A 22,692-nucleotide genomic window follows, 5' to 3' on the forward strand; every position below is an offset into this window, starting at 1 on the left:
TTTATAAAGCGTACAGATTTATCCAAAGTCTACCATCAATCCAATGGTAAGCCTACAGATCAAATCTACATTTTGGGGCCCAAACTCCCACTTGCTGTAAATGGCTTTTTAAATGCACAGTGAAGAGAAAAAAAGGTATCTCAGGTGGTCAGTCATTCAACACAGAGATATTCTGTTAACTAAAATAAAAATGTTTAAGAGTAAACTCTATTTTTGTCATGTCAGTACAGAAATCGGTTGTTGAGAAAATCACTGAAGACCCTGATTTCTCAATCTTCTCATTTTCTAAAGGAGATAATATTGACCTACCTCAGGAGCACAGGCAGAGGATTAACTAATTAGCGATTGTCAATCACCAGGAAAATATAAATTTTAAGAAGCAATAAGACTTTTCACCAGACTATTAATAGCTGTGCTAGTAATTTCTTCCTTCACTGGAGAAAATTTACATTCGATAAGCACCAAAGCCTCATAGCATAATAAGAATAAAACTTAAATGAAAATCAAGCCTGAAGACACTGCACGACATTTTAACAAAAGCATTGGGTAAAAGATACTACTATCAAATGCAGTGTCATGGAGACCAGCTCAGTGTATTTCTGATGAATGGAGAAACTTCCCACGGTGGCCCACACAGGTTGCGTTCTCTTAGAGGAGTACTCACTTCTCAGCAGGTGTTCACAGATGCTACCCTACTTGATTCTGTTCAAGCTCCTCATAGAACAGCCTAACGTGGACACAGTTTTCTTTTTCCTGGTTAGTACCTATCCTCATGGTTCCTTTGTGCTGTGCACGCCTACAGCACTTTTATAGGCACTGTGCTCTGCTCGAACTCTTGAACTTTTGAACACTCTGTGACACAGTGCTACCGCTTAAGAAATTATTTTCTGGATGAGATATCAAAATTTTAACTCCAAGTCTTTTTCTCCATCAGCAATCCCCTACCTAGGATGCCCCATCTTGCCTTAGCATCCCACCCTCACCTCATCCTGTTCATTTTTGTCATGGTCTCTCTGTGTGGAGTTCACCTCGGGCGTCTTCCACAAGGCTTCCCCTGCCAGCTCCTCTCCCACTCCCTTCTCTGGAATTCACAGAACTTATCGCTTATATTAGCAATTCCACCACTTAACGATAACAATATGACTTTTTCAGGTACATGTGTTTTGTTCACCAAGTGCACAGTAAGACCCTTTGCAAATAGGGCTCATGATTCACATTTCTTTGTACCCTCACAATGCACAGCAGAAGATGGGAACATAGTAAAGACTCACTAGCACTAACGTGCCCACGTTAAGTAGACATCGCTTTAATGTCTGGCGCACTATAAAAATAGCCGACTGTCTTTGTGATCATTTGTTGCACAAATTCATTTTGCTAGACTCTTTCCCCCTAGAAAACAAAAGTACGAATCTCCCACATTTAAATGAACTCACTTAGACTAGATGATTCCAAACCATTTATCACCCAAGTCTCTATTACTGCCAGACCGATTGCATAATGCTTATGCATGGCCACTAAAAGTGAAGTATGAATATTTTGGATTGCACTAAACTAAAATTCATATTTTATAAGTTTTGAGCTAATTCACAAAACCAGGAAAAAAATTTTTAAAACATTCTAAAAAATGTATAGAAAATTCTGTGCCACTAACTAAATAAGTTATGAGCATAACATTTTTCACTGATATCCATTGTACAACTAGCTTCTTACAATTATACCCATCAGAGTGCAGGCCGAAGACATGCCAGGGCCTTAATTTTTAGTATTTTGTATAGAATGAAGTTAGAATCAATGTTATATAGAAACAGGGCCTCCCTTCTTTGTCTTCGAAATATGATGTTCTCTCTTCTATACGAATCTAAACATTAAGGTCTTACTAGAATGGTGATGAGCACACTTAATTAAACTAATCCTCATTTACCCCCCTTGCCCCATGACCCCTAGCATCAATCACCCATGAGCCTCTTTTGAATTTTAAAAGGGGGAGCATTTAAGACAATGCCAGCTATTAACTCATTCTAACTCTTCCAAAACCTCTCAGGATTCTGGAAGACATTCAAATCTGGAATCTGACTTATGTGACATATCCTTAAAGGAATCCTTACCACCTTTAATAATACGGATACTAACAAGTATGTGTAGAGTGAGCATTCACTGTGTGCCAAGCACACCTATTATCTCATTTAGTCGCCACAACCCTACGAGGCGGGCAAAATTATTACCTTTTTGAGACTGTCCCTACTTTACAGATAGGGTATTTTAGATTCAACATTTAAGTCATCTGCCTAAGGCCGCACAGCTAGTTTGGGGAGAACTGGGATGGGCATTCGGGTCGGCCAGCTGCCGGAGTCCAGCCCTCCATCCGTTATATACTGACATCTCTCCTAGTTCCGTTAACCACACAACTCTTTTTACCCATTTTTTTTTCTTTTTTTTGGCCACGCTGCGCCGCTTGTGGGATCTTAGTTCCCCGTCCAGGGATCAAACCTGGGCCCTCGGCAGTGAAAGCGCCAAGTCCTAAACACTGGACCACCAGGGAACTCCCTCTTTTTACCCATTTTAACATTTCGAAGTTTTGTTAAGTCATCTTTCCTTTGCAAGATTGGTAAGAATTAATTACTACTGAATGATTACATTGATTTTTTAAAGCTAATGGAATTTTTAATGAAAATAATACTAAGGGAGATGATGGGAAACTACAATTCTGAAAATCAGCCATAAAAGGAGCCCATTAAGATTCACAAGACGGTCACAGATTCCCAAAAAAAAAAAAAAAAAAAAATTATAGTAAAATTAAATCTGCTTGGAAATGTCTTTTTTGGGGGGGTGGGGCGGGTGAGGTCGGTGCTGGTGGGCACAACCAATAATTCCTAAGGAATAAGATTTCCTATAGAGATGTACCTTCGTATGTAGTTTTAAAAAGGAAAACCCACTGTCCTAATCCTGTGAGAATAGAGCAGCCTTCTCAGCAACCATTTGCTGGATTTCACTAAACCTCAGATGTCAAAATTCCTCATCCTGAGAGAAGAAAATACTACCCAGCCTTAAAGTAAGACATTGTGCTTTTTCAGGGGGTCACTTCCACCTGCTGTAACAACCTCAGCTACAAGGGGCCTTATATCCAGCAGCCAAAGCGTAAGAAGTAACCAACCTGAGGAAGGGGATTCTTCACTATTAAAACCAGGGGGGGAAATGCTGGATCAGAAACAAGAATGGGGGGCAAGTTGTGGGAGAAACTTAGATAATTGACAAAGGGAAAACTAAACCATGACTCAAGGAAATAGGAAGTATGCTAAGTGGCCTAATGTCTACCTGTGGGTTCTGGCCTAGGTAAACAACCGCTGTTCTAAACAATTCTAGCCAAGAGGGTATCTCAAATTTAACCTGAGCAAAAGTGAACTCACCACCCTACCTTCCAATCCTGCTTCTTTTTCATTCCTGGTATCAGGGGATGGCCACTCAATGCACCTGAGGAGTTCAGAGACTGGGGGCTTGTTCTAATCTTTTCCTTGCTCTTATGCCCCCAAAATTTATCAATAGCTACATCTGGATGATTTTACCTCCTAAACAGTTATTGCATTTGGTCCTCCTCTCCACTCCTACGACCACTGCACTGGTTTTGGCCCCATCTTCTCTTACTCGTGCAATTGCAAGAGCTGCCTGTCTGGAATCCCAGGCCCCCCCCCCCCCAGTTTCCCCATTAAATCTACACACACCATTCAATCTGAGCATATATTCCCCTGTGTGAAACCTTCAATAGCTACTCACTGCCCAAAACAGTAATTATCAAACATTCTTAAGCTTCTAAACTCAATACTAAAGTGAAATCTTTCTTGAATTTCCATTATATGAAACAATTCCAGCCTGGGCTGTTCTGATTGCAGGGAATGGAGGATCCCTGCTATCTCAACTCCCTACCTCCATGCCTCCCTGGCTGATATATATCTGTGAGGTTCCTCAGAGCAGTTTGAAAAGCACAGGCCAGAGAATCAAATTTAACTTCTTAGCATGGTCCCCCAATGGCCAGATCTTACCTTTCCTTCCCAGTTCATTGCACTAACCAGCCTTCAAGGTGGCCCCCACTGAACCCCATCTCCTGGTATTCAGGCATTTGTGTAATTCTCTCTCATATCATACCAAGGGTTGGTCTGTGTGATCAATAATAGAATATGGGGCTTCCCTGGTGGCGCAGTGGTTGAGAGTCTGCCTGCCAATGCAGGGGACGTGGGTTCGTGCCCCAGTCCGGGAAGATCCCACATGCCGCGGAGCGGCTGGGCCCGTGAGCCATGGCCGCTGAGCCTGCGCGTCCAGAGGCTGTGCTCCGCAATGGGAGAGGCCACAACAGTGAGAGGCCCGTGTACCACACACACACAAAAATAATAATAATAATAATAGAATATAGCAGAAGAAATATTATGCCACTTCCAAGATTAGGCCATAAGAGACATTGCAGCTTCTCTCCTTCTCTCCCTCACCCTTTTCCAAAACCTTTCCCCTTCCCTCTCCTCCCTCTCACTTTACTTGTTCTGGGGAAAGCCTATTGACATGCCATGAGCAACTCTATAGAGAGGCTCATGTGGTGAAGATCTGAGATGTCCAGTCGGCAGCCACGTGATTGAGCTTAGAAGTGAATCCTCTAGTCCCATTCAAAACTTCAGCTAACTGCAGCCCTGGCCAACGCCTCAACTGCAACCTCATAAGAGACCCTGAACTAGAATCTCCCAGGTAAGCTGCTCCCAAATTCCTGAACTACAGAAACTTTAAGATGATACGTGATTGCTGCTTTAAGTCAAAATTGCTGGCGTCATTTATTCTGCAGCAATAGGGGACTAATACATTCACATTCTCTCACTGCTTCCCTATCTTGCACTTTCCCCTAGCTTGATGTTGCCCCCAGCAGATACTTTTCTGCTTCATATCCCATTCCTATTTTTCCTCCTCTTTTGTCTGCCTGAAATGCCTCTCCCCACCTATCTTCACTAGCGAACTCTCTTACCACTCAAGGCATCACATGCTCCAGGAAGCCAACCCTGAGTCCGAGTTAGGCTCAGAGACCCACCCTAAACCATTTTTCTCCCAGAAGATCCTGGGCCCAGTACTTATTTGACAAAGACTAGAAACTTGATCTCCCAGAAGATCCTGGGCCCAGTACTTATTTGACAAAGACTAGAAATTTGACAAAGACTAGAAAAATAAATGTTTCTTGAATTGAACTGCTGATAAATGCACAGTAGTATTTAGGAAAACAAACTACAGAGCGGTGCTATTCATTTCACTATCTCTGCATGGTCTTCTTAGTGTAGAAAGTAATGGAGCCATACACTTTGCATTATATTGAGCCCAACTGCAGTATCTAATCAATGTAATAACATCTGTATCAATAAACATGTGATAAGAAGAAAGTTATCACTGTTTCATCATGAACAACCAAATTTATCTCCCCCTATGAGTGACCACTAGCACAAGTTCAGGCAAAGTGTGGTCCTTTGCTTTTTTGCAAGGCACGGGGACAAATAAACTGCAAAGGGCAGGCCATCTACTTGAGGAAGGAAGTAACAGAAGTAATGGAAGGAGAGAGAAAAAAACTGAGGTGAGGAAGAGGGGCTGTGTTCAGCTGTGCTGCTTGATAACCAGACCATCACTTCAGCCCAAATGACAGAATGATTATCAATGGCTCCAAAAGAAGCTTCACTTAGATTTCCACGGGCCGAAGAAGGTGATACTAAGAAGTGATTGAGTTTAGATTATACCCTTTCTAGTAACACAGAGAGGTGTGGCTCCTAAGGAAAGGAAGAAAAGCAAAACACAAAAAAAACATGATGGGGGAGGGGGAAGTGCTAAATTACAGAAATATAAAATATTCAGGAGAACAAAAGGAGGAGCAAAAGAACAATTCAAATATTAGCTCTCAGATAATATTTTAAATCTTTCCTTTTGAATGCATAATACTAATATTTATAATATTATTATAATATATTACATATATTTATAATATATAATATATATATAATATATTTATAATATATAATAATAATATTTAATATAAAACATTAAACCAGATCACACAGTCACAGACATTGCTTTTTGATAACCAGCATAAAACAGCGGTGAAAAGCAAATACTTTTTTCATAGAAAATAAGACTACATATAAGAAATACAGTCATCCCTGGGTATCCTTGGGGGACTGGTTCCAGAACACCCCGAGTAGATACCAAAATCCATGGATGCTTGAGTCCCTAGTGTTTGCATATAACCTATGCTTATCCTGTCATATACTTTAAATCATCTCTAAATAATTTATAATATGTAATAGCATGTAAATGCTATGTAAATAGTCTAAATACTATGTAAATAGTTGCCGGAGTGCAAGGCAAATCCAAGTTTTGCTTTTTGTAACTTTCTGGAATTTTTTTTCCCAAATATTTTTGATCCGCGGGTCTGCCCAATCCACATTTGTGGAGCCCGAGGACACGGAGGGTTGACTGGTAAGTATATGACAGATATGACAGACTTGACAAATTTCTTTTCAGAAGGATTATAAAGGCATTCGCAACTGTCCGTCAAACTGATAATTATGAAGGGGAAAAGTTTTAGAAACTAAACTATACGAGTGAAGTTGGAAAGCAATCCAAGTAATAAAAATATACACTTTTAAACAATTTGTAAATTAAATTGGAAAAATGCTTCCTTGAGGTGACAACAAAAAAACACATCTTGGTGTTTGAATGTACAACAGTGTCCTTCCCCCAAAAATTTATTTTATTTTTTCCAGCTTTACTGAGATAGAATTGACACGTAACATTGTATAAGTTTAATACAACGTGATGACTTGATACACTTATTAACTGCAAAATGATTACCATAGTAGGGTTAGCTAACACCTCTATCACCTCACATAATTACCATTTCTTTTTTGTGATGAGAGGATTAAAGATCTATTCTCTTAGCTACTGTCAAGTATATAGTACAGTATAATTTTCTCTAACTATTATACAATGCAGTACATTAGATCCCCTGAACTTATTAATCTTATAAGTGGGTTTACAACTAAAGGATCTGAAATTGGGATCTTCAAGAGATACCTGCCCTCCCATGTTCATTGCAGCGTTATCCACAACAGCCAAGATATGGAGAGATTTCAAATCATTTTAACAATAATAACCTTTTCTATGGAAAGTCTATTTTGCAAGAATGATAGAGATAGGTAAATTGGTAGCACTCTTACTTTCATTTTTTGTGTCTCTAATCAGCTCCTAGTCTACAGAAGATCTGAATATCTGCCTTCTGTCCTAATATCTCCCACATCAGAAACCATGAGCTTCAGTGTCATTAAAATGGGCAGAACTCCAGGAAAGCCACATAAGATAGACCGGCCTTCACCATGTAAATAAACTGACATGAAAATGGACATTTCTCAAGATTAATTGGAATTTTTTCTTGGAAAATAGTTCAGTGTACTTGCCAACTGTATACATCCTAATGCTAATTATGCATTTAAAAGTTAAAGTTAATGAAGCTCATCACCACAATCATCCTTGCCTACATTTTTATTTAGTCACCAGGGGGAGCTAATACTGCTCTGTGGGTAGGTAGAGTCCAGGAATTAGATTTTTTTAAAGGGGGAAAAATTAAATTGATGTGGTATGAAATATAACTCAAATAAGGTCCATAGTGCCGATAAGGCAAATGTATCACACATGCAAAAAGAGAATTAGGTATAGAGCATTTTTTGTTGTCGTTAAACAAAGAAGTTAGAAAAAACTGAAAGCCATCCATTAGTAGAATTTTGCTGTTCTTAACAGAGGACATATATAAACCCAGTCATTTACGGTTGTCTTTGGGCCTATTAGGGTCTTAGTCACCATCCAGATTTTCTACAACTGTCGATTTGTTGCACTGACTCTATTATTTTCTTGGTTGAAGCACTACTATGATTCTAACAGCTAATCATGTGCTCAAAAATGTCCCATATAATTACATTATAATTATCTTGAAACAAATGTTACTTTCTCCTTTTGCTTCCCATATTTCTTTCAGTTCCAAATATATTTTTTTAGCACTTTTAATGTGTGTTCAAAGAGTTCTACCCAATAATCTATTTAAATTCATTCTACATTTCACCCAGGAGACACAATCCCTTTAAACTTTGAGGAGCTCCAGTTGGAACAAAGAGGGGAAAAGGGTTCAGAGTTTGTGGAATAATCACCTCTAATCGATCAATTTCCCCTGAAGGTAAAGCTGAAAGAAAGGAGGAGTGAAGAGTTCCATCCAATTCCTTGAAGTTTAAAGGAACTAAGCCCTGAGGCACAGTGTAGAATGAGTCCTGCCTTCCCCTCCCAAGGCCTATTAGGAGGTCATAGATCTCTGTGACATTGCTGCCATTCCCCAAAGACTAGATCCCCAGCCAGAGACTTCACACAAAGAGAAAGGATGGGGAAAGAGTCCACTTTTCTTATCAACTCACTACCTTATAAAGGAAGCAGATATTGGTCACAAGCATCTTAAGCAGAGTAATGTAAAAAAAAGAAAAGTGCAGTCATACAAAACTGTAAAAATTCAACCTCCTAAGTTTTATCATGTTGAATTTCACATCTGAGAATAGGCTACATGTGGCAGAGCTCTCCTGTGCACACAAATGTATCCAAATACCTAAACATCACCCTGTTTATAAGACAGACTGAACGGCTGCACAGGGCGGAGGAAATAGTTGGTTTCTTTTAATTCATCTTCCCCACAAAAGAGGCCCCACTGTTTCCACATCCCAAATACAGCCCTTCATTTATAATCTTTACACTTCTCCACAGGGACAAACTGACAGCTTTAATTACCATCAATGACCATCAAGGACATGGTGGAAATTCTTGAAGATATTCTCCCATGGTTTGTGTTCTTGATATTTTATTTACAATTTTTGGCAAATAAATCCTGAAACCACAGAATTAGATGATAATATGTTCATTATCAATTATACAACTAAGGCCAGACCACTTCTCTAAAACAGTTATGGTTCCACAAGACATCCAAAGGTAACATTTTTAATACACAGACAAATAATGCTAATTTGCTTCTTGAGTTCTATTCATTTCAAAATGCTAATTTCAAAAACCTCAAACTAATCAAGGAGCAGGTAATTTGCAAATAGTTATAGCTAATACAGGATATTCTCCACTTAGCTCTTACTTGTAAAAAATAAAGTGAATTTACCCATGTATTTTCTATTTCTAGGAGAGTTCATCCTTTAGGAACTTTCCATTCATAATCAGTAGCTTTCTTGTGATTCACAAATTATTATAACAGGCTGACAGTAAAAACACCTAATTTTATTTTTTTATTTTTATTTTTTTTCCACAGTTAGACATATTTTAGTGAAACTTCAGAACATGAAATCAAAGAGAATATGTAAAATCCAACTAAATAGAAAAGACAAATTACACACAAAAGAACTATAATTAGAATGACTACAGATAGCTCAACAAAAACAATAGCAATCACGATTATGGTGTAATATCTTCATAACGTGGAACAAAAATAACTGTCAACCTCTGCCCAGATAATCTATCAAGAATGAGCGTAAAAACACCTAATTTTAAAATGCACATCAAAAATACAGAGAAGTATTTCTTAAAACTACCCCTTCAATATTCCAGCTATTTAATTTTAATAAATTAATACATGTAATAACTCACCATTCATAGTGGGAAAATGTACCTCATCAGTAAAGGCCTTTTATAAATCCCGATTACAATGCCCAAAATCATTCAAAAGCTTCGAGACAATAATGGACCTGAAAATGATTATTTTATATCCATGTTTTGGTAGAGAATTTCACAAACAAATATATCAAGAAAAAGACAGTAGACTAAACACTAATATCAAAGTTCTGCTGTAGCAAAATCAATGTGGAAACAACAATGCTTTTACAGCAGGTAATAGTTTAACCGACCCTTCCTCCAAAACTAGAAAAAGGAGCTCACTCAGCCAACAGCTCAGAGGTTGGAACCAATCATGGACAATTGCTTTCTCTCTGGCAAATGCGTAGAACTTTAGTCATGGTCCTGCCAGACCAAGAAAATGACACACTCAAGCCACACCACCTTCTCTAAAACCGAGAGGAGCAGAGACTTGGTGAGTTGTTTTTCACATGATGAAGTAAATGGTAGTCAACAACAGTGGTCTCTGAAATATAGGGTACATATCCCAGGGTAGAAAAGATAGTCTGAATATTTAGCAACCAATCAGAAGGGACAGCAGCCATAAATAGCCACCCAGCATCCTCAGAGTGAGAAGGTAAATAGTCATCCTGGGTGCCCTTGCTTCTCCACTCCCTTCCCACATCTCAAAATAGTGCCCAGTGAAACAGACCTGTGGATCATCTTGTTTAATGTTAAGTAATCTAATTCACACACAATCCTCAAGTTTTGATAAGTGATTTTTAAAGTTTTCTGCAAGGCAACTGCAGGATATTGATAGCTGTGCACAAATAAGCAACAAGAAAGTGGCAAGTCTAGCCCGTCTACTCCTAGTAAAAGCTCTTTGTCAGCCACAGGATGAAGGACGGAAGAAAGAAACAATTTAATCAGATGTGACCAAAAGTTGGCAAAACAAAATTGAGATTTCAGGAAAGTTATTTGAAATATGGTGGCTATAGCCAACATCGATAGTTATGAACCTCAGCAAGAAGTGTAATAACAGACGTTCTCTCTTTGTGGTTTTCTGAGATAGCTCTCTTAGCTCTCACAGCCATTAAAATAAATTGTCAAAATAAATGAATCTAGACCAGAACTTCAAAACAACATAAATTTATTTTTTAAATCTATTTATTTCATCTTCACCTCATTTTTCAATTTCTGTTTTTTGAGTGTTGTATCATATGTGCATCTATGTAATATATTGATAAGTATGTATTATGAAGATGCAGCCTATATTTTTTTAATCAAAAAAGTTTGGAAACCACTGGTCTGAAAAATAAGAAGCATGTGGAGAAGGGGCTGGGGAATGGAATCAGTGGAGGCCATGAAATTGCATTTTGGGGGCTTAGGGGGATTTGAAGAATGAAGTAGCCTAAAAACACTAAGGAAATATTTTGGGTAGGAAACAAGAAATTGATCAAAACAGAGGGACATAGGAAAATAAAATATACAGTGCCTTAAGCCTAATTAATATAGAAAGAGATAATTAATTTATATATAAATGATTAATAACAAAGCATGAATAATGAATTAATACAGAAATTAATGTAGAAATATGCAAATCAAAGGCATAATGCATTGAACCTAATTAATATAAACTAAAGTGTTAAAATATCACATTTATTTCATGTAATTTATTTCAACTAATGATTTGAAAAGGAAAAGAGAAAAAAAAATTTCTGAAAACAGTTTCAATATGCTTCTGTGAAAATGATGCTTCATTCCATAAAACACTCATTTTCCTTATTCCCACTGCCAACAGAACTCGCTGTTAGGGTACTTGACTGTCAAGTGGAACCAACCAGTCTTTAATTTTCCACAACCATATAACACACGTTCAATCACTTTCACTTTTTCTTTAAATTCTCTAGTCAAAAAAAAAAAAAAATCCAGATGTCTAAAAGTGTTCAGTTCACAAAATCTGTGTGAAGCTTCCAGGGAGTCTCATAACTTTTAAAATCAAATTAAATGAACATACTATTTTATACTGATGCAGTGTCTAATCATTGGTTCAGTTCCTTTTCTTCAAAAATGTGAACCCGTACAGTATCAGTATTTGTAAAGGAGCCACAAACATGGTTAGGGTTTTATAAATCTGGTCTACAAACATTTTCCCCCAAACTACAACAGCCTTGCTGTCACACACACCTCGACCTACTCATCTTACCAACAGTATAGTGGGCCAGAGGGTTAAGAACTAATACAACGCTGTTTAGTTTTTCTGCATTTACACCCAGGCAATTCACATCAATGACGGGAAAGAACACTTAACAGACAACTCAAGTTTGCAAATTAGGAGGAGAGAAGAGAAAAATGACTCAGAACAACAAGCATACAGTATTACCAAATGCACTTTACACATTTATCCTGTTAAGTGAAGCTTAGTTTTGATGATTTACAATGCTAGTTCTTACTCAGTTTTGTAAGCATAATAAAGTCTCCGTAATCTCAGCCTTCCCCTTAGCACCCTGCTATTAAATCTTTGTTGAGAAGTGTGATGAGACCCCTCTGGCTTCCAGCCCTCCCTACTCCCTGAGGGAAATGGCAAGAAATGATAGGGTTTGTGGATTAGTAAAATGAGAGGTTCTCTGTGCTTTTCCTTCTTTAAATATATATTTTGATAATCTGTCTTCTGCATCAGAGAGTCCCAACAGCATTAGAGTGTTGATTTCCCTCCCTTCTCAGCCTCCAGGAAAAAGACAGCACGGCTGGGGCAAGACAGGTGGTTTGCATCTCCTGCTACAACTGAAGAGCGGGATTTAATTTTTTTTTCCCCTTTCCCCTTATTCCTTCAAGCAGGGATGATATATAATTTACTTACACATGTTGGATTGCAGACTAGAGGACAGCTGCCCTGAGAGACAAAGAAGAGGGCCACCCTGTACCTCGTTATCCTTAGGGACTGTTCTGCTGCTTCCTAGGTCAGGACGCTTCTCCACAACAGTGCCCACCTTCCAGAATTCCCCTCAGTGATGAACTCCATTAACGGTGTGTGTGACCCCCTAGATCTCTGGGCCGATGCTGGACCTGCTGTCTGTGAGTTCAGTACCTACTCATGAACTGACCTGGGGCATACTTGATCCCTGAGCTGACTTTCAAATCTGAGTCTAAAATTGATCATCTTGGGACTTCCCTGGCGGTCCACTGGTTAAGACTTGCCCTTCCAATGCAGGGGGCATGGGTTCAATCTCTGGTCAGGGAAGTTAAGATCCCACATGCTGCGTGGCACAGGCAAAATAAAATAAAATAAAATTGATCATCTTGGTCCATATTTGACCTTCATCTCCTAAGGCCAGGACTAGTCTAGGCTCACTTGGCATGACTAGACCAGGATTTCAAAACTTTCAGTTTGGAGTGAGTCAGTTTTCACCTTGGCAGCTCACCCTTGGGTATGAGAGTCACCAAAGAACAGATCTCAAGTTACCAAGAAAGCACTCAGTTAGGGATGGGAATCTCAGGGCAGGTTTTTACCAGTTCAGGGCGGTTTCAACAAAACGACCCTGACTGACCTCCATAGGTGTCAGACCACAGAATACCTCCGTTTTGTGTTATTTTGCAAATCAGCAAGTTTTAAGACTTTTCTCTCCTAATTCTACTCTATAGTTAACCCTCCTATACACTACTAGGAGTTCCCTCTTTCTTCATACAAATTGTTCACCAAAAGGTTTTCAGGCTCTGGTCTAGATGGACAGGACGACACAAGTAAGTAAAGACTTGGAGATGAACAGAAGGGAAGCCACAAGGAGCAAAGAAGAAAGTTGAGAAAACAGCAAGAGACCATAAAATAGCCAGAGAGAAAAGAAGGAGAGATATAAGCACAACAAGGAAATTAAGAGTCTTGAAACAAGGACAGGAATCAAGGGAAAATTAGCAAAGACACAAATGGGGCTAGATGAAGTTAAAAGACAAAAAAAAAAAAAAAAAAAAATTAAAGAAACAAAAAAGAGTAAAACTAAAAGGGAAAAAGAAAACAACTAGAAATATCCTACTTTGCTAAACTAGCATTTTGTCCACCAGAAAAAAGAAGAAGCACCAAGAAGAGAGTAAACTCAAGCAGCAGGAAACTAAATTTGGAAAAGTCAGACCTCCTAACGCAGAGTAAAAGGTTTTAATCAAGGAAGAAGGTAAAAGCATCATATTACTTTTTTAATTAAAATGCTGCCAGTGTCTTTAATCTCTTCCAGATTAGACTGAAGGGTACCCTTAGCTAACTCAACTCAAGTTTGAACTTTAACACTTTAAACAAATGTGAAGGATTCCTGATTTTGTTTCTCCCCCTTTTGCTTTCTCCCTGATCCTCCACTTCTGCTTTTCCCCTCATCAATCTACCGCCCTCCCCAAGAAATCACCCTGAACATCAATAAACAGGACAAAGACCCATCAGCTGTACCTTTCCTGAAATGTTTCATTAAGTCACAAATAAGACTCTGTTTTCTTTCCTTTGTTTAAAATGTTGTGGGATAAAATGATGTGAGCACAGACTAGATTCTAAGCTTTTAGAAAGCTTAAGATCAAAATAAACCAAATATTTTATTAGGGATTGAGGTTTTTGAAGAAAAAAGTATTTAACCCACAGATATTATCTTCACCATACCACGTGCTGAAAATCCAGCATTTTCTGCACTGATATTAAAGTTGTATAATATATAAAGAAATATATTATTGTATAATATATAAAGTTATCCAGGAATAATGTTTCTTTTATTGTTGTTGTTGTTGTTGTCTTGCTTCACAGAGCTGAACATAAGGATATTTCCATGGCAGGAACTCAATAAAACGTAAACACTAAATAGAACTTCAAGGTTTTCTTAATATTGAATTTTAAAGTTAATCTTTCACATGAGAGAGACACCACTCTCACCTAAGGTAAGATTTCTTGCTGGCATAGTTTATATTGGCCATATCAGTTAGGTTCCCATGTCTTCACCTTAATGTTAGTGTTGACTCCACATAAGTAAAGCTTCCCTTTAAAGCTATTCCACTAAAAATAGAATCATACTAACTGCATTTAATGGGATTTTCCAAAAATTATACATTCTGAGGAAAAATGAATTAAATGAAGTCAATTAAACGTACATGAATTAGAAAATGCAAATAAATCCACAAAGAATACCTTTACACACCCAACAGAATGCTTCAATTAAAAAGACTGGCAACACAAATGTTATCAAGGATGCACAACTGGAACTCATAGACATTGCTGGTGACAGTGTAAAACGGTGCAACCACTTGTGATAAAGATTCAGAAGTTTTTCATACAGTTAAATATACCCTACCCCATGACTCAGCAATTCTACTCCTGCTTATTAACTCGAGAAATAAAACATATATCCACAAAAAGACCTGTATAGGAAGGTTCACGACGACTTTATTCACAACAACCAAAAACTAAAAGTAACCAAAATGTCTACCAATAGGAGAATGGAAAACAAAATTAGGATACATTCATGTGATGGAATACTACTCGGCAATAAAAAAGAACAGATTACTCATATACACAACACGAATGAACCTTGCAGACACTATGCTGAACAAAAGAAGCTAGACACAAAAAAGAGTACATACTGTGTGTACTTATAAGAAGCTCTAGAACAGGCAAAACAAGTCTACAGTTAAAAACTTAAAATCTAGTTACTGCTAGTGGATCATTATTGATTAGAAAGGGGTCAAGAGAAGAGAAATGTCTAGGATGCAGGAAATTACCTTAAGAGGGATACGGGTCACATGGGTATATGTATTTTGTTAAAGTTTATCAAACTGCACACTGAGGAGCTATAAATTTCACTGTATGTAAATGTTACATTATAAACTATAACATTAATAACTATAAACAGCTATTAAACTCTAGTCAGTTGGTCTGCTTATCATGATGATATGAGTAAGCAATTTTGAAACTACTTAATGTGTATTCTAGACTCGGGAAATGAGTAAATATGTTGAGGATGATGGAAGATAGGTGTCTCACTGCTAGAGAGGATAGTAATAAATATGGAAAGAAAAAAGATTGGAATGTATCTCAAATGTTGGATTGAATTAGAGGTATCAATAGAAACATGTGGTTCTTGTTAGAGAGAGAAAAATACATATATGTGTATATATTTGTATATATGTGCATTTTATAAGTTATATTATACATGTATTATATTAAACACACATATACATTTCCTAAATTCTGTCTGCTGATATGGTTTATAATCAACGATATACCTCTATCAATGAGTATACACAGTGCCCATATCTTGATTTCTAAATACCTCTGTCCTCTTAAAGGAACCGGGGTTCCTTGGACAAAAGATTGATTAGGACTATAACATGATGAGCCTGGAGCATCTGTTTGCAGCAGAAACTGAGTCAGTCCTCAAATAATGATGGAGACATTAAACTGACCCAGAATACCATTCAAAGGGACTCCTACTGGCCAAATCTCAGGCAATCTGGGCATCAAAATAATGATAGTAATGAATTATGACCCACTGAATAAAATACAAATCCAAAAGCCCATGGTGATACGAATACAAAAATAAATGAATGAATAAGAAAGGAAACTGTGGCAGAAGGCCAACTAATAAATACAAAAATTATACAGCTAAAATGGAGATTTCATGAGAGAAAATATTTACTTAGTGTCAAAGCATCTTCCCACAAATTACTTATTATTTACAAAGGGAAAAGAGCAACATTTTAACACTGGAGAAATTTGGTGGACACCACCTAAAACAAGTATTCAGTGTTAACCCCATCAACACTGGTATAGTATAGTCAACATCAGGTACTTCCTGATCTGATGTACTGAGAAGGGCACAGCACCACTTTGGTGGCATTCCTGCCATGGAAGTATGTAACCTGAATTTAATCATGAGGAAACATCAAGCAAACCCAATTACAGATGGGCATTTTATAAAGTGCTGGCAGGTACTCCTCAAAAAATGAGAGACCATTCCAGGTGAAAGGAAACAAAAGAGACATGACAATTAACAAATTAGAAAGAAGAAGAAAGAAAATGAAACAAACAAGCAAAAAACCTCTAAAGGACATTATTGGGACAACTGTTGAAATTTCAATATTGGTTGTGGATTAGGTAACAGTACTCTACGTGTTAAATGTGAACTTTCCTCACTTGGTAAGTGTGCCACAGCCGTGCAAGAGACTGTATTTGTTCTTAGGAAATACACCGAATATGTTTCGAAGGGTGTGAAGTCTTCAACCTTCTCTCAAATGACTAAGAAAAAAAACTAGTGAAGAGGCAATGACAGATCAAGTAGGGTAAAATGTAAACAACTGGTGAATCAGATAAGTGGTAGATGGGAGTTCTATATACTGTTTTTGCAATTTGTCTCTAAGTTTGGAAATGTATCAAAAAAAAAGTTACCAAAACCCACAAAAATATGTATATAGCAATGCTTATATAAGCGTCACAGATTTTCAAACTTATACTCCAAAAAAAACAATAATGGGTTTTCTGAAAGAGAGGAGAGTCTATGGCCTAATAAACGTACTCACTGCAATCCCTTTTTGAAGAGCCACAGTGCACTTCAATAATGAAGCCTATTTAACTGGATTTAATCCAACAGTTCCATAATAATCTGTTCAGGAAACCTGCTTAAAATGGAACACCTATTAAAATCTTACAAAAATATCAATATTCTGTGGGAAACAGCTGGAGAACCACTTGTCTAATAAATACATTTCCTATACATGGTTAGTTGAAGAAAGATTTGTGCTAGGAAAATAAGATAGAGTAAGAGATCTACAAACACACACACACACACACACACACACACACAGACACACACACACACACACACACTGGAGCAGTGTCAGTATCATCAGTAAGAGAAAAATGACAGGAGTCTAAAAAGAGATATCTATCTAAAATGTCCCACCCAGCCTCATATAGTATGTTCTTGCAGGATATATTTTTAAAGAGGGTAGAAACTTGGCAAACTGAGTTTTACTTTTATCCAACCATTAACTTGAACACATCATGCTTCCTGTCATTTTAAATCTGATTCTTCCCGCGAAATGTATAGCAGAATAGCTTCTGTGCCTTAGCGAGCACCTTCTGTGGGCCAGGCACTGTGCAAGACTCAGAGAATACAATGATGAATAAGACAGAGCTCCTGCCATCCAGGAGCTTCCAGTCTAATGAGGGAGATGGAAAGTTAACACATGCAGTGAACACTGTGGTATTCAAGAATAAGCATTGGGCTTTATAGGAACACAAAAAAGGCACCAAACTCAGCAGAGAGCGACCAATCAGTGAAAGTTCTCTTGAGATGATGTTTAAACTAAAATAAGTTCGTGCACACTAAACTTCTGTGAAAACTTATTCGGAAGGTATTTTTAAACTTTATTTTAGCCACCCGATGTTAGGCTCTGTATCTACGTGGTATCACGGTAGTTAAAAAAAAAAAAAAAAAAGGAAATGAAAACATATCCATTAGCTATTAAAATCTGGGTACAATTCAAAATCTAAGGATGACTGTGACAATGAGTTTGCCGTAAACCATCATCTTGGAATTCTTTCTAAAGCACTTCTAGACTTACCTAGGTACTCAAGTAGAAGAACGTAACAGCTGGAAGAGGGGGTGAAAAAAAAAAGGAACAAACGGAAAAAATCAGAAATAGAACAGTATGAGAAGACAAGAAGTGGCAAGTGTTGTTTACCTGTCAGCTGAAAAACAAGAAACAAACGGAAAAATCAGAAATAGAGAAGACGTACGAGAAGATGAGAAGTGGTAGGTGTGTTTACCTGTCAGCTGACATCGATTAATCTTGTGTTCAGTGATGTCGCTCAGTGACTCAAACACCTGGAAGCAGCTGTCACAGCTGTGCACGCCTTCGTCTTCCAGCTCCTCACCATCTTCTGGCCTCTTCTTACAGTCCCCTGCCTCTCCATCTTCAGTCTTGTCTTCAAGTTCACAGTTGGGGTCTGAAAAAAAAAATCAAGACTGTAAGTATGGTGTTTAAAGACAGGTTCTTTTAAAGTAGCGCTTCATCTTGCTACCCAAACCAGAAACACCTTTTTCCTTGAAGCTGCACTAGGAGGGCTTTATTGTAGATTTTATTACAGAAGCATCAAAAGTGGGACTTCCCTAAAATTTGTCAGTTCGTGATGACTGGAGTTTTTCCTTTTGTCCTCCAACATGTAGCCCTTTTCTCAGCTCCTCTTTCAAATAATTTGCCACACTTAAGGTTAACTTTGACATTTTTTTACAGCCTTTGTTTGCTTACAAGAGAGAGAGGAATCACTTTTAAAATTAAACAGTCTCCAATGCAAAGGGAAAAACCACTGTGCTTGAGAATGAATTCCTTTTCTGCTAAATATACTCTTTCACAGGAAATTACCAGAATTAGCCAAAAGTCTAGAGTAAGCTAAGCTAATTACCATAGGCACAAAATTTACCTTTACTTATAGACTGGTCAAAACACACAGTTACCCCATTATTTGTTAGACAGCAATAGCAAAATAAGTTCTACCACATAGCAAAACATTCTTGCAAGCACCAATTCAAGTGTAAATGTACTGGTGTGTCTCTTGTTTTCAAAATCATCAAAAAAATAAAACAAAATATACAAAGAGCAACTGCAAATTATAATCAAGTCAACAACTTGAACCGGCATTATCAGTTTCGAAAAGCTAAATAGAGGGAAAACTAAAAATAGTGCCATTGTAACCCTAAGAATGATACACAAATAGCATTCATAAGAGAGCAAAACACGTGCAATATTTTCACTTAGAGCTCAATAAATACGTTGTGATTTTCTTTTGCCTCATTTTAGCAAAGTATCCCCAAGCATTCTAGTGTCACTGCTCCTCTTTGCAGGAAAGCACAGAGGGAGAGAAGACGCCTCGTTAGGGAAAATTAGGATAATACAATCTGTGACTTAACTTAACGGGACATTCATTTCTAATAGCAAGAAGTCCTCCAAAGTCAGAAATAAATTATGTCTCAAAATAGAGTTTTCAATGAACAGTTACAAAAGAACTGTGTCCAGATACCTAAGAAATATGTAATGTGTTATCTGTAGTCAATTTGTTTAGATATGGGAGGATAAATATTTGCAATGTTACGATACAGAATTCACAGGATCAAACTAGCCCAGACTTCTTAGAAAAGTCAGTCAGTGCCGCCATACCACTGTCCGCTGTCGGAAAGTGCTTCCTGCTACCTTGCATGTCACGTGCTTCTACGAACCTATTTCTACAAGTCACGGTGCTCCCCTTTGGCTGGAAGTTATTCCAAAGCCTTTCTACACATCTGCAATAAACTTAACTATATCACCACCCTTCAAATGATTCACATATACCAAAATCAACTTACGTGTCAACACATATAATAATCTCTTGGGTTTGTAAAACAAAAGCAGAATTCCCAAATCAAAGAGCAAGTAGTTTTGTTTGTTTGTTTATTTTCAAAAAAACCTAAAAAACGTGTTTAAGTAAATTGGTAATTTGAGTTGATTTGCCGTCTGGAAAATTAACTCAACACTCGACGCAGTACCCGTTTCAACCTACTGGCGTTTAGACTGCTCATCCCTGGGGGAGTAATCACAGGATCTTTTTCGTTTGTCTTGTACTTTGCCCAGCACAGCATGGTGTCCAGGTGAGTGTTTAGTAAATATTATTTAATGATGACAAGAAGGGAGGGGAGGGAGTAAAAAACGAGTATACTAAAAAGTCCTTTACTGGTATTTCTTCTGTAAACAGGAACAGACCAGTCATCTCCAAATTCAAAAGCACCTACATGCCTACATTTTCCAAAACTGACACTGTATAATCCATCACATTTGCCTTTGCTGGTTTCAAATGTTTCATCTAGAGCTACAGACACAAGAAACAGGTAATGGTTCAAAGAGCTCCAACAAGCTAAAACCAAGTGGTAAAATACTGCCAAATTAGAGTAATTCAGGAAAACAAATAACTGTCCCAATTATGGTGAACTGGCTGGCACACCGTTAACACCATTAAACACTTGGTGGAAGGCAGCAGGCGTACACTGAACACTCAGTTGTTTAGCATGATTTTCCAGTTTCTCATAAAACTGACAGCACTCAGAGAAATGTGGCTGCTAGGTCTGAATTTTAATACGATTATTTAAATGCTATGCATCGAGTTTGCAGGCCTGTTTGTTTTTAAATAAGCAGACACTCTGAATACTTTAAGTAGTATGCAGCGAAAATGATAAGAACTTGCCTCCCTTATTATTCAAGGATATGGACACTTTACACGGATCCACATCAAAAACATCAAACAAACAGGGAAGCCCGCATGATGCTCTAGCTCTTAACAACTGAAGAATGACCCCAGTCCATGCTCCTGACACTGTGGCTAGTTATTAAAATGAGGGTCATTTTAAGACTAATAAAAAATGGTTTTGCTTCCACTTCTGCATTTACAGATAGAATCCTTCAGGGGCTGAAGCCAGTCAAGCTTATTCACTTCTGCTGCAACTTCAGGACGCAAGCTCCAGCCAACTGGCGAATTGTTTTTTAGGTCACCACTTAAGAGGGACCCTCTGGGGGGTGGGTGCGATTATAGCCTATGATGCTTTGGTGTAGCACAATGAGTCCTGGAAACTCAGACTCTCTCCCTGAGAGTAGATTTTTTTTTTTTTTTTTGCCAACCTCCACATCCAGGAGGAATTCTTTCTTGCCCATTCGAAAGATGGGTTTAGGGCTTTCCTGGTGGCGCAGTGGTTAAGAATCCGCCTGCCAAGGCAGGGGACACGGGTTCGAGCCCTGGTCCAGGAAGACCCCACATAACACGGAGCAACTAAGCCCGTGCTCCACAACTACTGAGCCCACGTGCCACAACTACTGAAGTTTGCATGCCTAGAGCCCGTGCTCCGCAGTAAGAGAAGCCACAGCAATGAGAAGCCCGCGCACCGCAACGAAGAGCAGCCCCCGCTCGCCGCAGCTAGAGAAAGCCCGCGCGCAGCAACGAAGACCCAACGCAGCCAAAAAAAAAAAAAAGCAAAACAGAAAAAACAAAACAAAAGATGCATTCATTTGCGTTAGGAGTTTCCATTCCTAATGGCAGCTGAGGTAGGAAGATTCTAGAAAGCTGACACTGTCAACCATTTCTTTCCCACAGGCGGCTACACTTCAATAATTGCACATGGCCTTAGTTATGTAGTTTTTATAGAGCCCTTTGAGAGTCAGTCATAAGAAATAACTGTACTGCTCTGCTAGCCATTCAGACCTCTGACTTCAGCCCAAAGAGTTATAAATACAAGGTCCGTCCCTGTAAGCACTGCTCCAACCCGAACACCACTGCAGGACGGACAGCTGTTATTCCAACTCTACTGTTGTACTACAAACCCACCCAAAGGGCAATATTTTAAGATATCCGCACACCCCCCTGCACTGCCATCACAAACCCCAACATAGCCACAGGCACCACTCTGTCCTCTGCCCTAGAGAAGGCCACCCAAATTCGTTTCCTCCATCACAGATGACCTCTGCCCAACCAGCCTGCAGGCTCATCCCTTCAGAAGGGTCCCTGTGATGCACTGGACTGAGAGTGTTCAGACTCGGATAAAAGACACAACTGTTACTGTAAAAATAAATGGCAGCTCTCTGTTTCCGATTTTGTTAACGTTACTTGTAAATGGAAATTTAAAAGAAGTGTAATTTTTCCCCTTATTATGTTCCCTGGTGGGTGGTTCCTTCCTTCTTCTCATCCTCCTCTTCCTAAGCGTTGTTATTGCTACAACTTGGTTTAATAAAATTACAAATTTGGGGAAAATGAAAAACTGCACTGGCTTAAAAGCGTTGGAGGCCATAAACCCATGGACTTCAATTAATTTCAAGTGTGGGATCAGTTTAAGGCCAACCAGCAGAAATTCTGTTCTGTCCATGTAAAAATGAGGTTTTACCACATTTACTTTTTATAACCTATATAAAAGTCAAGTAAAAGTAATGAATATCTAAACCCCATCTCAGTGGACTGGCAAAGGCTATCTGTATTCTTGAAACTCATCCTACATATTTCTCTCT

At 38.3% G+C, this 22,692-nt stretch overlaps 1 protein-coding gene across 2 annotated transcripts in view; it reads right to left on the bottom strand.

Annotated features, from left to right (window-relative positions):
* Positions 1–22,692, bottom strand: part of ZNF521 (zinc finger protein 521) — a 283,784-nt gene that overhangs the window by 234,989 nt on the left and 26,103 nt on the right. For both annotated transcript variants that reach the window (XM_082667726.1, XM_082667725.1), the window contains exon 3: positions 18,443–18,622. In XM_082667726.1, the coding sequence (XP_082523852.1) occupies positions 18,443–18,622 (180 nt within the window). The remainder of the gene's footprint in view (positions 1–18,442; positions 18,623–22,692) is intronic.

The sequence above is a fragment of the Grampus griseus genome, assembly GCF_964374135.1.
Source record: "Grampus griseus genome assembly, chromosome: 12".
NCBI lineage: Eukaryota > Metazoa > Chordata > Mammalia > Artiodactyla > Delphinidae > Grampus > Grampus griseus.